The sequence below is a fragment of the Bradysia coprophila genome, unplaced genomic scaffold, assembly GCF_014529535.1.
Source record: "Bradysia coprophila strain Holo2 unplaced genomic scaffold, BU_Bcop_v1 contig_390, whole genome shotgun sequence".
Taxonomy (NCBI): Eukaryota; Metazoa; Arthropoda; class Insecta; order Diptera; family Sciaridae; genus Bradysia; species Bradysia coprophila.
The window spans coordinates 333,412-348,017 of record NW_023503648.1 but is presented as its reverse complement, the minus strand read 5'-3'; the positions used below and the strand labels follow the sequence as shown (position 1 = coordinate 348,017).

The 14,606-nt window shown below is 38.8% G+C and overlaps 1 protein-coding gene across 2 annotated transcripts in view; it reads right to left on the bottom strand.

Annotated features, from left to right (window-relative positions):
- Window positions 1–743: 743 nt before the first annotated feature.
- Window positions 744–14,606, bottom strand: part of LOC119082153 (E3 ubiquitin-protein ligase AMFR-like) — a 46,477-nt gene continuing 32,614 nt past the window's right edge. Inside the window, exons 3-11 of one of the 2 annotated variants that reach the window (XM_037191555.1) lie at window positions 10,853–10,945; window positions 10,681–10,764; window positions 5,096–5,176; window positions 3,539–3,691; window positions 3,369–3,459; window positions 2,961–3,306; window positions 2,270–2,893; window positions 2,097–2,201; window positions 744–849 (exon numbers count right to left, since the gene is read on the bottom strand). In XM_037191555.1, coding sequence (XP_037047450.1) covers window positions 756–849; window positions 2,097–2,201; window positions 2,270–2,893; window positions 2,961–3,306; window positions 3,369–3,459; window positions 3,539–3,691; window positions 5,096–5,176; window positions 10,681–10,764; window positions 10,853–10,945 — 1,671 coding nt within the window. In that variant the 3' untranslated portion in view covers window positions 744–755. The remainder of the gene's footprint in view (window positions 850–2,096; window positions 2,202–2,269; window positions 2,894–2,960; window positions 3,307–3,368; window positions 3,460–3,538; window positions 3,692–5,095; window positions 5,177–10,680; window positions 10,765–10,852; window positions 10,946–14,606) is intronic. The other variant, XM_037191556.1, reaches the window with a different exon arrangement.

Here is a 14,606-nt window from a genome sequence, read left to right as displayed (position 1 = left end):
AAAAATATATTGTTAAAACACCGTGTCCATCTCCACTATAACAATATGCAGTCTTGTTTCTTCTGTTATTGTTCCTCTTCGAAATTAACCTTTCACAGACGGCCAGTCACTGTATCCATCCAACAGTACAACATTATTTTGAGCCGGTTACGTCTTTTGGTCTATGCTATCAAGATCACAAATCTTTTACTTCATTTAGTTTGAACAAAACATTGTACCACATTAGTGCAAAATTTGGCATTACTGTCGATGAAACCTGATGTATCCGTCCGCGATAAGGCGACTACTTTTATTGGCATTGACAATAATCTTAAAAATTAAAATTAAAATAACAAAGAAAAACGAAGCAGAAAATCTTATCCTTTTTTTGCTCACAGCATCCTCGGGATAATCTTAACCTGTTACATACGGCGCAAGCATATGACCAGGATTATTATCGGGTCTATTACTTCCATCGATCAAAGTATTTTTAATCTGTTGATTTCAAATCTTGTACTTCAATTTCATTAACATTCATTTTACTGTATAAATAAACATATTAACCAGAGCTTGTCATTATTGTTGTCGTCGTTATCGACAACAGATGAATAGCCGTATGTGACAGGTCTCTGAATCGTCATCGACTACAATATATTACCCACAATCAAAATAATTATAAAATTTCCAATGAAAACAAAACGTTTAATGACGGGCCATTTACGAACAGCACACTCCATATCCAAAGAAAAAAAAAACTTTTTTTGTCGTCCACATTTTCATTCGTCATTTTGCATTGATGTCTTATTCCGATGATGATGTACGGTGTCACTGGTCGGCATATTTAATTCAGACTTACTCTTTTCCAAGTATCTGCAAAATAATGGAAAGAATTCATTGGTGAATTTAGTGAGTCCGTTGGTTGTATCGGTTTATGAATGTAATCGACGCGCTTCAAGCAAAAGTGCTTCGAGTGACAGCTGTCAGAGTAGTTCTTTATATCAACAATTTTCCCTATTTTTTAGGGTGCCACAATTTGTTCGATATCAGTTATTTTGTAAGTAAGATAAAGGACTTGCGTCACATTTACCCTTTAAGGGTTTTTTGACTGGTATCACCACTTTTGTAAGTAAGTCTTTCCGACAACATCAAAAAACCTTATGGAAGTTAAAAAATTCTAGAGAAATCAGTCTGAATCCCAATATCTAGAAACCAATGTTGGAACCCCTCACATATATCGAAAATAACCCAAATCCATCAAAAAATCTAATGGAAGTTAGGTAGTGCCAGAGGAATCATCTGTCATCCCAAAATTTAGGAACCAACCTTGTAACATCTCACTCATTCCGAAAATAACCCAAATCCATCAAAAAATCCGATGGAAGTTAGGAAGTGCCAGAGGAATCATCTGTCATCCCAAAATTTAGGAACCAACCTTGGAACACCTCACTCATGTCGAAAATAACCCAAATCCATCAAAAAATCCGATGGAAGTTAGGAAGTGCCAGAGGAATCATCTGTCATCCCAAAATTTAGGAACCAACCTTGTAACATCTTACTCATGTCGAAAATAACCCGAATCCATCAAAAAATACGATGGAAGTTAGGAAAGAGGAATCATCTGTCATCCTAAAATTTGTGAACCGACCTGGTGGAAGTTAATATTTAATAATCTACACAATTTCCAACAAGAAACACATCCAAAAACAACACACACCTTTCCCCACATTACCATCCATATCATGCACCAAAATATACAAAACACACACACACACAACATACAAATTGGTTTTTATATGGCATTTGTATGGAGACTTTGGGGAGCTGCAGCTCCCAAGATATGGGTTTTTTCCAACTTTCGAAAACTCCATTCTTATTTTTGGGCCATTATTAGCCTATACCCAAAATTTCAGGAAAATCTATAGAAACGTTTAGGAGTTGCTGGATCCACTTTTGACATTAAAAACATTTACAGTTAGAAAGCCGAAGATTTGATTACTATTTTCCTCTCAGGAATCAATTTAAATTGTTTCCCCTTAACAAACTTCCAATGTGGACATCAGTCATTGGCTAGTTTCTGGTTCAAAATCACTACTAAATATTGGACACTCTTCACTCACCTTTTCCTCGCAATCGCCAGCAGCATCTCCTTCCTCCTTTGCAAGATTTTCTCACGTTCGGCTGAGCTCTTGGAAAAGCGATCACCCAACGGTATGTCTTCGGAGCTGTAAGTTGAACGAAAACGGGCAAATTAGAAAACGGAACGTCGCTCGGTAGTCACATCTTAACTCACCTCTCGTCCCTTAACAGTTCGTTTTGATTGCCGAAAATATTCGAATTTCTCTCAATTTCGTATCCACTGTCCGACGAACTGGATCCTGTCGACACATCCGATCGTACGGAATATTCATTTGGTGCCGATGTACCCGACGTCGACGCGCCATCAGCACGACCATTTTGACTGGTCTCACCGAAATCGTCCTCATCGTTGAAGTTCTGGAATCGGGCCGGAATTTGCAGCCGTCCCTCCAGTATATTGTCAATTGTTACTTCCATTGAGCGTGACAGCTGCAGATCGGCTATGATTATTGTGGTCGGATAGTGGGGAAACATTTGTTGCACTTGTCGGGCCATGTTTCTCAGCTGTGATGTATGGGCGGCGGTTTGGGTAGTCAACGGATTCGTTCGCAGAACGGTATTGATGTGGGTCACTTCTACGGAAAAGTTTGGAAGCCAGGACACGTAACGGGAGCCGTTAAAGTGGAAGAAGTGATTGTTAGTTGCTCGGCCAGTGTTTTCCGGTTCATCGATGCGATCAATGTTCGGATGAGCGTGACTGACGTGCGGTTGAACACTGAGTCCCAGGCGACATGTCGGGCAACTGGTATCTTGTTCCAGCCACGACTGTAAGCATGAACTGAAAGAGGAAGAAAATTTTCAATTTTTAAAGAGCTCAGTGATTGAGACGACATAACTCGACGTACTTGTGAAACAGATGCGAGCACGGCAGCTTTCGGGCCGTTTCCATTTTCTCCCAGCAAATGGCACAGTTATCGGAATTTTGTGTCAAATCATCGGCCGTTGCCAGTGGATAACTCTTCTCCATGTGATTCAATACCCAAAGATAATTGCGATGCTTACGGTACTTGCGTTGAATTTCGTGCGATAGATAGCGGAGTTGCATTACAATGACCAGACTGGCCATCGACAGGAATATGTTACTCCACAGCAGCATGTGCAGATGATGCATTAAATCGATGAGCAGAGCAGCTGCCTCGAATAGCAATTCAATATGGTAGGCAACGGGTCCACGTTTATCCCAAGAAACTGCTGTCGATAAGGGAAATTCAAATGATTTGTCGTTCGGAATAAGCGTCGAGATTGTTCATTACCTTCAGCCGACATACCACCTTGGCGCATATCATAGAGGAACATTCCGTATCGAATTAGTACGTGCAGGGTTCGTATGGTGAGTAGGACACACTGGAAGAATTTTTTTTTAAAATTGAAAATGGTTTTCAGTAAGAGCATTCGAAACTTTGGTTGCAAGTTCGGTCCTTACCTCAGCTGCCATAAATGCAAACGTGTTCATTCCGCCAAAGAATCCGACACAAATGCATATAATGAACATAAAGCCGGATATCGTTAAAATCGATGACAATAGACCCACCAAGCGAACATGTGACCATCCCGGTGTTGTGGGTGAAAATGATAGCTGGAAGGAAATGGATTTTACTAATTCTGGTTCTCCGTTCTACCTCCGAAAATGTCCAATCAGCGATCTGGTTGTTAAAACAAAGATTCGGTAGGAATGGTCTATGGGAACGTTTTGGTTGCGTGTTGAGTTTCTACAAGGAATTTGCGTTAAACAAGTTGTCGAGAATCAAGGAATGTCACAAATCCTTTCGCTCGAAAGTTATGTTCACGAATACTACAAAATGTCAGGAGTTATGACTGCTCCCCATGTAAGAACGGTCAACGAATACAGAGTTAAGAGCCATCGAGAATCGTGTATATGTGTTGAGGCCTTCCGTTCAAGTGATTCAATTAGAATGAGAGCTCATGTTTATTTAATTAAAGACTTCACTAACGGCTAATAACAAGTTATGTATGAACACTGTCTTAACGTGACTTACGAACCACGCCTCGAAGTATGCAAATACACTCTGAGAGAATGTTAGGCGCTTAATCGATATCTCGCCTAAATGTAGACTAGACAAATTCATCGAATTTTGATTAAGTCAAACGAGTGTGTACATCGCTTGTTGCAGACACCAAAAACCGTGCAACTACCCAAATGATCGCTAGAAAAATTCGTTGTGATATTGCCCGACATGGGAATGAAACCCGTATCATCTTGGTGGAAGGTTGAACTACACAGGGTCATACCCGGTGTGTGTCAAAAGCCCTGAGGGACGAGTGTGAAATTAATAATAAAATTTGTATTAACCTTTCACCAACGGCAGTTGGTAATAGATCTATTACTTCATTTGATGTATTTTCAATGGATTTATCTGTAAAATCTTTTACTTCACTGTTTTCTACAACGACCGAATTAGTCCGAGATTTCCGCTTATTCATGCAGTCGCTCTCACTTACAGTTGATAGTCGTCCGTAGCAGGTTTGAAAACGAACGTAAAAAAATATTTTTTTAAGATTCACTAATGTCCCTTTTGTGACAACAATTCTGATTGGAGATATGACTACATATGTGCTAGGACTATCCCTGTTTGTACCCTTCTATCGTATAATTGACTAGCCATTCAGTTAACAGCATTGATCGTTGATAACAGACGATTCGGGTTAAGTACGCGTTAAGCAACGTTCATGTAACATATTCGTTTTGCTCGTGTTCGATGTTGACATTGAATAATGGTCTTGTACATAACCGCACAACAATTAGCAAATTTTTTGTAAATAAAATTCTTGTCGGTTCGTCAAGTTATTCGGCGAACACGAATTAGCATCAACATAAATATTATGATGTGCTCGCGAGATTGGCTGCCATATGAGTTGACTGAGTGTTTGTTTTCTTGCATAAAAACAAACAACATTTTCCTCTGCCAAAAGATTTCTTGTGTGCGGCAGAAATGAATGTGGTAAAGATATTCACACTTACGTATTCAAATCGGTCTTTGCACAGCTGCGATAGTAGATGTAAAAATCCCAAGATAGAAAACCAGGACACCCACAGCACAACCTGAAAATAAAAATAATTAAAAATTGCGAAAATAGCCGATACATGTATTGAAACGTTGTTGGGAGACTGTGTTGTGTGAGATTGTCATACGAATAGCACAGATATGGACAATTCCACTGTTAATCGCGTTACAAATTTCGTTATCTGTGAGTCATCAAGTCAATTGTGTTGGCTATGTTTTGCGGTAACAAATCAGCCTATAAATTTTCTAATACTCAGGAGACACAGTGCTTTCATACCAACAAGAATTGGAATTTTTAGCCTGCGAAGTGTGACTTGTGTGATCGCAAAAGTCGGCGGTTAGTTGCGTTACACGTTTGTGACTTTTCGAAATATTTTCACCAAATAAAAACTGATTTCGGTAAACTTTTTTTTCCCTGAAAGCTATGGTCAAGACGCGCAGTTTAAGCCCAATATCAGGTTGGTAACCCAAAATTTGGGGGAGATATGTCTAAAAAAGTGATATTTTTCGGAGGTCATTAATAGCAAGATTTTTTTTTTCACAATTGGTGGTTGTTACTCCACAGAAAATGTTGCTTTGGCTTAAAAACGGTTAAAAAATGGTTACAAAATTTTTCGAGATAACCTCGACGAGTTAAAATTCGAGGATGACTTTTATCACCGCTGGAAAGCCGTTTTCACCTACTTTAGTCACCCAACTAACCTGATTGACTCAAAGTTATTTTTCTCGTGAAGTCATATGCTGTAGCTTTCGAATGACACCGATTTTCAGTTTTTATTTGAAAAAATGTAATTTTGGCAACGCTTGGGTTGAAGTGATTTTACCTTACTTCCTTCAAAGCAGAATGAACCAAAAAACTTCAAAAAAATTTAATTTCGTGTCATTTGGAGCAATTGTGGAATTATAGCGTTCACATCTACAGGAAAGCAAATATACAAAAATCATTTGAGATTTATTGAGAATATCTCGGAATGTCAAATACAAACGACCACTTTTTGGTCATATCTCCCCGAGACCGTATTTCACAATGACCTCATATTGATGTCAAACTACGCGTCTTGTCAATAGCTTTCAGCAAAAAAAAAGTTTAGTGAAATCGGTTCAGGTTTCGTGAAATTAACTAGAATTTTCAAAAATTTGCTGAAAACAAGCATACACTTTTATGGTGGTATCTCCCCGAGATTTTCGGCCACCGACCTAATATGGTGCTTAAACGACGCGTCTGGTCAACAGCTTTCAAGGAAAAAAAAGTTTGCCGTAATCGCATTTCAATTGGTGAAAATATTTCGAACAGTCACAAATTAGCTGGAATTACCCATATGGACAATTCCACTGTTAATCGCATTTCACATTGAAAATTGCAGTCTAAATTAGATTGATGCCTTATTTGAAGCATTGTGAGGGCATACGGTTAAAGGCACGTCTAGTTAAACAAACATAATGTTTTACTCAAGTTATTGGCATGGTAAAGTGTCAGTCAGGCGTTTCAGCGTTTTTTTTTTCTTCTAAACTTTATTTCCTACATGTCTTCCCCTTTGCTCTTGGTATTCATCTGTCAATTGGCCTGAGACTGACTATATTGTTTATCACTTCTAGAGTGTAATTGTACGGCAAAATAAACTACTACCAAGTTGCGTGGAATTGCGCATATGCAGCGCTGGTTGTGGAATTTATTAAGAAAAATTAATTGTAGGCGAGTATTACAATTATATCTTCCTCATTTCTCTTCACCACAAAATGCACTCACTACACCTAAGAAGTTTCATTGCAACACTAGATCAAGGAAAAATATCACTTTTTGTTATACCACGCACGAACATTGCAATTTTCTCGCTTCCTAAACGAGAAGAATAAAATGCTCTGTGTTAGAGAACTGTCGTACAGAGATGCGGGAAATACGATTCGATTTATTCAATCATTGAGAAACTCGAGATTTTCTTTTAAAATGTTCTGTCTTTGTTCACGTGCAATTAACTATTTTACATACTGCTTGCATCGAAAACCGCACCTTTCATGTTTCAAGCACTACTTTGGACGCTCCCAGCATGTAAAATCCATTGCATAACTCGGGATAAAAATGAAATATCACGTTTTCGTATGTTGTATGGCCTCGGCTACGCCTCGGATCAACATAGTTCACACAAAAACACTCCTTTTCATCTCTAGATGTCTTGCTAAAAACCGGCTTTTCGCATTTTCTGGTCACAAGACAACAAAGTACCGTACTGTCTTGCTGGGAAATTTTTTGTTCGGGCATGTAGGATACATTCCTCGCCTTCGGCTCGAAATACAACCTCCTCACACCCATCAACAAAAAATGCAGAGGGATTCTTTTGAAAAACAGCCTACCGAAATCGGGTGTGTTTTCTAGTGGAACTTTTTATAGATACCTAGAAAGGACTTCGACCCTAGAAGCCAAAACCACTCTCAAAAAAATTCTTCGAAGCTTTTATGGCTGGTGAAAGGTGATCAAAAACCGAAAACTTGCACTTTTCTTACCAAAATTTCTCCGTGTACACAAGCCGTACAGGGTCGTGTGGGGTGTCATTAGAAAGGTAATCACATGTACTATTGAGCCGAATAGAGACTCATTGGTTTTAAAATTAATCCACACTGAAATGTGTGCAGTTGAAGTTTTCAACCGAAAACTTGCACTTTTCTTACCAATATTTCTCTAGTTACACGAGCCGTACATGGTGGTGTGGGGTATCATTTGAAAGGTAATTTTATGGGCTTTTGGGCCAAATAGGGTCTTATGGGGTTTGGATGCATATGCGATGAAATATGGACACTTAAACATTTCAACTTCTCATATTTCATCGTAGATGCTTTCAAACTCCCATAAGACCCTATTTGGCCCAAAAGCACATAAAATTACCTTTCAAATGATACCCCACACCACCATGTACGGCTCGTGTAACTGGAGAAATATTGGTAAGAAAAGTGCAAGTCTTCGGTTGAAAACTTCAACTGCACATATTTCAGTGTGGATTAATTTTAAAACCAATGAGTCTCTATTCGGCTCAATAGTACATGTGATTACCTTTCTAATGACACCCCACACGACCCTGTACGGCTCGTGTACACGGAGAAATTTTGGTAAGAAAAGTGCAAGCTTTCGGTTTTTGATCACCTTTCACCAGTCACAAAAGCTTTGAAGAATTTTTTTGAAAGTGGTTTTGGGTTCTAGGGTCGAAGTCCTTTCTAGGCAAATATAAAAAAGTCCACTGGAAAATGCGTCCGATTTCGGTAGGCTGTTTTTCAAAAGAATCCCTCAAGACAGTAATGTACTACATAGTTATTTGGATCACAAGGGACGAAAGTAAAGAAATTCAACCGTGTGCGAGAGTTGCTGCCCGCGCCGAAGGCAAGGGCCGCAATCGCACAGGTTGAATTTCTTTACGTCGTCCCGTGTGATCCACATAACTTTTTATCACGAGAACTACGAAAATTGTAATTGAGGCACATAAACTCGAAGAAATGCGTTATCGTATGATGAACTAAACCAAAATATGCTTACATTTGCGGGGGTCCAGGGGGCGGCAGCCCCCTGGTATAAGAAAATATTAATATTATCAACCATCACAACAATCAGACGTAAAAACAACAACAATATCCTTTTCATGCTTCGGGGCCGAAAATGAGGGCAATTTTTCGAATTTTCTCGGGTTTCCGGCCCTCTGCATGAAAACTCACATGTGCACCTGTTTGGGACGGTTGATTTAAGGCACTTTCGCTTGTAGACCTCACTTCGTTCGGCCTACAATCCGCGAAATTGCCTAAAATCAATCGTCCAAAACAGGTACACAAATGACTATTGAATTATTCGTCATCAACTTTGTATGTTAACATTAATCAGAGCACTGGCGCACGGTTTGTTCAATATTGATCAAAGTAAACATCTTGACAAGATTTGACTTTCGCATTATGTACATCGACTTTCGCATTATGTACATAGACTTTCGTATTATGTATTAACCGATTTCGATACATAACTTGCATTTTTTTACTTTCGCTTCCCGTTTGGGAACCGAAAATTACAATTTTCGTAGTTCGTGTGATGAAAATGTAATTGCTTGTAAGTTATTGCTTTGGCCTTTGTGGTTACTACACTCGCCTTCGCCTCGTTCTGAAAAGCTTACACTTGCCAAAACAACAAACTTACAAGCAAGGACGAAATAGTCATTTGTGTACCTGTTTTGGACGATTGATTTTAGGCAATTTCGTCTACAAGCGAAAGTGCCTTAAATCAACCGTCCCAAACAGGTGCACATGTGAGTTTTCATGCAGAGGGCCGGAAACCCGAGAAAATTCGAAAAATTGCCCTCATTTTCGGCCCCGAAGCATGAAATGTACTATTACATGACAAGGGATAAAAAGTTGAAAAGTCCAGTTTTAGTGTGAAGCTCGTTGTGAAGTTTCTTGATCTGAGGAGAAACCGAGGTCAATAAAAGTCTATGTGCAAGACATTCGACCATACGTATGCTATACTTTCATTGATGGCCTCAGTTTGGAAACAGTTCTTCGCTTTCATTCCATTTTGCCTCCGCTTACGAAACCAAATTGAACAAATTTCAGTTTTTGTGTCCGCATAACATCGAATGACCTTAAATGAGCGAATTGTCACAAAATCCCTCAAAAAACAATTAAAACGGTTCTCTCTTTCCATTAAGGTAGCCTCAGAGGCATCCGTTTTCATTCCGTTTTGCCTCCGTGTACATGACAGTTGTCATTTCAAAACAATGTATGAAATGTCAACTGTCATGTACATGGAGGAAATACTGAATGAAAACGGATGACTGTGAATTCAGACTTAATGTAGCTTAAACGGAATGTAGTGCGGATTAAGCTTGAAGCTAGCATCACACTTCACCGTCTTAGGTCTTCGTTTTGATAATACCGATCCGCATAGAGAAAATTCTCTCTTTGCACATGCGCATTATTAAAACGAGACTCAAAACGGTGAAGTGCAATTAACGCTGACTACAGTCAACTGAATAGAATCTCGAGGAAATCAAATTATTTCTCTCTAATGTTACGGAAGCACTTTACAGATTATGTAATTACTCCCCCATTTGGACATTAGTTCCAGATGGAGAGCTTTATGATATTTTTTGTATTCTGCGGTCCATTCACGTTTTCCTATTAGTCTAACGAATTATTTATCATTTTCTGTGTTCACAGTAAACCAAAAATCGGTTACAGTCATTTCGGTTAGATTCTTAATTGTCATGCAATTTCAGATAATTCAATCAACTTTGGCAATGACAATATAAATTCTCATTCACGTCGTTTATGTTTAAATTAAAGCCTAGAGCCATGAATATTACATTTTCATTGCATTACCTTGGTATAGATAGTGTACGGTGTAACACGACGCGAATATTAGAGTTTGTAATTTTCAACACTCGACAACATACAACGGACTAATTAATGGAGAAAAAAATATTATATTTTGTGTGCCGTGGTATATGGTAATGTGATGGAAGGCGAGATATTAATTTTAATTTTCGATTAAAAAAGCCGAAAACAAGACACTTACCTCATGCAGGAATTGAACGTTTACCACGCCAAATACAAAAATGAATTTGTAAAACACAAAGTTCCAAAATTTGTCTTTCAGGTGCTAGAAGAAGACAAAAAAACGTTTTCCGGTTTCGATTAAACAAAATTTTAATCTTCGATATTTTGGTCGTTTTAGCTGTAATACCAACCTGTTGCTCGGAAATTCTCAGTTCACCAAAGACGACCTTTTGAATCGATTTTCCCAGCAAAATTAGACAGCAGTACGCCATGTTGATGAGTGTCTGTAAGAAACGGAATGAGAGAAACAAATTAGAGACTTTGCGGTCAAAATACATGGTTTAAGGGCTGTATAAGGAAGGACAAGGACCATCACTGTTCACTTATAATGTTCAGTTAACGTGCACTGCAATTTACCCGTTACGTCTACGACGAACCTTTTAAATAACTTGTTAAAGATAAAAATGTCCTGGTGGTGCCATTGCACCCGCTGGACCAGTCACTTCTGTTGCAGTCAGCGATCAGTTTAAGTTTTTTTTATGGCCAGTAAACCATTTGTAAAATAGAAAACCCAAGTCTATCATTGCCCAAAGGGACTGTCCAGATTTAGGGGAAGTCCGAAAAAACCGGATAATCACACCCCTCCTCAACAAAAAAGAAGTTTTTCCGAAATGCACCCAAATACTAAGAACGGGTGTCGATTCAGGGACCTTTTGGGAGCTCAGAACAACATTCAGTAAAATCGGACCAGCTCCTTCCCCATACAAAATTTTTCATTTCATGAAATTTCATACACCCCTCTGAAATCGTTTTGTCACAAAAGTTCGGTGAGTGGACATATTTTGATCGAAGTTAATTTTTATCTTATAGTCAGAGGTCATACCTTTCTAACGATACCCCACTGTCCATCGTACAGTAAACGATTTTTGACAGGCCGAAAATGAACGAGAGCATCCACAGAGCCAGAACCTCATCATTGCAAACATTTCGTGAACAATAATTTGGTTACGGCTCTAGGGATGACATTTTGACAGCTCAAATAGCCTTGGAACAGACCTATTGAACATAGCCATACAAAGGTCACAGATTGAACTGATCCAGATCTGAAGATCACCCTCACTGAATATTAAAAAAGTTTCAAATTGTTATCTCTAGCGATTCGAGTAAAATTGAAAATTCTTGATCAAACTTGTCAAGAATTTCAGGTTTTACGAAACTTGTCTAAAATGATACTTTGTCAGCGGGACAACACCCATCGGTGACGCAATAATCAAAATTTGCTATATTTTCCGATTTTTTAATTCTTATACGAATTTATGCAAATCTACTGTTTACCATATCTCTGCCAGAACAGTGTACTAAAATGCACGAAAAGTTTAATTGAAAACAAAACTTGCCCATAGAATAAACAAAAATCCTAACAGAAATATCACAATCATTTTGTCAACAAAAAAATCAATTTACTAACAGACTAGCAAAACAAATATCTAAATTATCAATTCCACACACCAAGCTGCACTAAATCCATTATCCAGTTTATAATTTCCTTGATCGGTCGAAATTTTAAAATTATTTTCAAAAATTAAGTTGATAAACAGGTTCATCAAACTACTAACTAAATGGCGAGTTCAACGCAAACAATCGGCTTTATTGTGCACCGATCATAAATTTGAAAATTATGTAAAAAAAAACCGTTGGGTGATAAATCGACGGCACCGCTTTATTTCGTATGATAGAAATGAGTTAGTTAGCGCTGAGGTGGGTCCGGATTGACCTGTTTAAATTCAGTTCTTAACTAAAATTTCAGGTTCAAGTCAAGTTCGGACGGGATCGCTCAGTTACGTCTAGCTTTTCAACAAAATGATCCAGGTTCGATTCTCGTGTCAGACAATTTTTCCATCGATTATATCACATTGGAAACGTCCTAAAGTTCTCTCAAGCTTCATAATTTGGGTATAGCCACACTGCTACAACGATGTACACAGTGAATTAAATGACTCGTAAGACGTAACCCGAATACTATGAATTTGTGTGCATACACTAAGGCGAGATATCAATTAATCACCTAACTTCCATCAGAGAGTATTTGCATAGATTTAGGCGTGGTTCGCAAGTCACAGTCCAGACTGTACTCACTATTGGCCGTGAAAAGGCTGTTAATGAGGTCTCCAAACGAACAAATCCAATGAAAGTTCGGGTCGAACCTGAAATCTTAGTTCAGGTTCGCGTCAAAATGAGGTTCGGACTCACAGATTTAAATTAGCGAAGGGCCAAAAGAAGAGAAGAGAAAGAAGAGCTCAGTTAACCCTAGCAGGACGTTTTTTTGTACTCAACCTTGTGGTGTTCACTACATTCCAATTTACCGATGGTTTTTTTTGCTACGATGACAGAATGACATCGTAATTGTTTGTATGGAAACATATCCGTAAGCGATGCGTAAGCAATGCTCCACTTGCGCAAAGAATGACGTTTTAGTCTTTACAGATCACTTACTGTGCAGAATAATATCTTTAGATTAACGAGATTACCCACACGAAGGCATAACATCTCGTCCTCTCTAAGAGGAGTAGATTGAGATACGCTCAATCAGCGCGTCAAATGACTACCTTTATATGCCGGTGTTTCATGCACCAGCATAGCCAAAGGTGGGGCAAGGGCCTATCACAACCCTTACTGCAATGCACCCGGGAGCAGTACCCCAGCGTATTAAACGCACTTGAACCACAGCCACCACGTTTCAGCCAAGGATAGGCTCCTCAACCATAGTTGGGACCAGGAGGATAGTGCAATCCTGGTGGGCTCCCAACACCCGTGGTACCGATTTAACTCTCGGGTAGGGTAGGTGGTATCGAAGAACACTTCGGATGGAAGCATGAACTTCCAGCTCCGATCGACCAGCTCGAATTGCGCGGAGTCGCCACTCTCCGAGAGACAGTCTGGAATTGGCCTTAGCCGTTCAACCAGCTGAACTCATCCTGCGCCGGTCATTCACCCCACAATCAACCACATTCAAGACATAACGGCGTACACACTTACTGTACAGTTGGAAAGCGACGTATGGGCAACGTATAGTGTCAAAATTGACATTAGAACAAAAGAATTCTGTCAATTTTGACACTATACGTCGCCCATATGTCGCTCTCTAAATGGCCAGTTAGTGTTGACAGTGCTAATACTGACACTGACTTGAAAATGGACGGAATCTGACATTGTTTTCGAAGCGAGAGGCCTGCTCTTACAATGCATTTGGTGAAATTTTGACAGAAAATGTATGACTCATCATCTGTCATAAAGTTTCAGCTCGTGTGGAAAAATGTATGAGAATTTCCCTTCACCGGCTGGCTGTATACTTGCCTTAAGTAAGTAATTAATAGAAGCCAATGGCATGAGTATGCAGCTAATACGGTAATTTCAGAAATAGTAAAATGATCGTTGACTTTACACAAAAATTCGGGTGGACCAACGACCCGCACCTTCCTTTCGTATTTTCTTTTGTTATAATTTTCACCATAAATTTTCGATAATTGCGCGTGTCGTTTTCCAATTTTAGTCTGGCTCAGTTTCTGTTCCATTCTTCTTTTATTTTAAGTTAATTTACATTCAAATTTATTGGCCCCACTCGTTGCAGCTGAATTTAAATATTTTCGATTTTTTATTCCAATTCACACAGAAGAGAAAGAAAAGAAATCCAATAAAACTGTAAAAATGGTCTGCATCTGAATCGAAGAAACGATTAAAGCAAAGCCAAGAAATGACATCTAATTTGACTTTTTATTTTTGTTCATTTTTCGTTGCTCGACCTTGACTAGACAAATGAGGAAATAATAATTCCTGTCTTATTCGGTTGAATGACTAGTATGGAGGGTTCGGTACACAAATTAACATAATAATCATCGCTTTCGGTTGAATATATTTTTAGAATATTTATATACAGATACTTGAGAC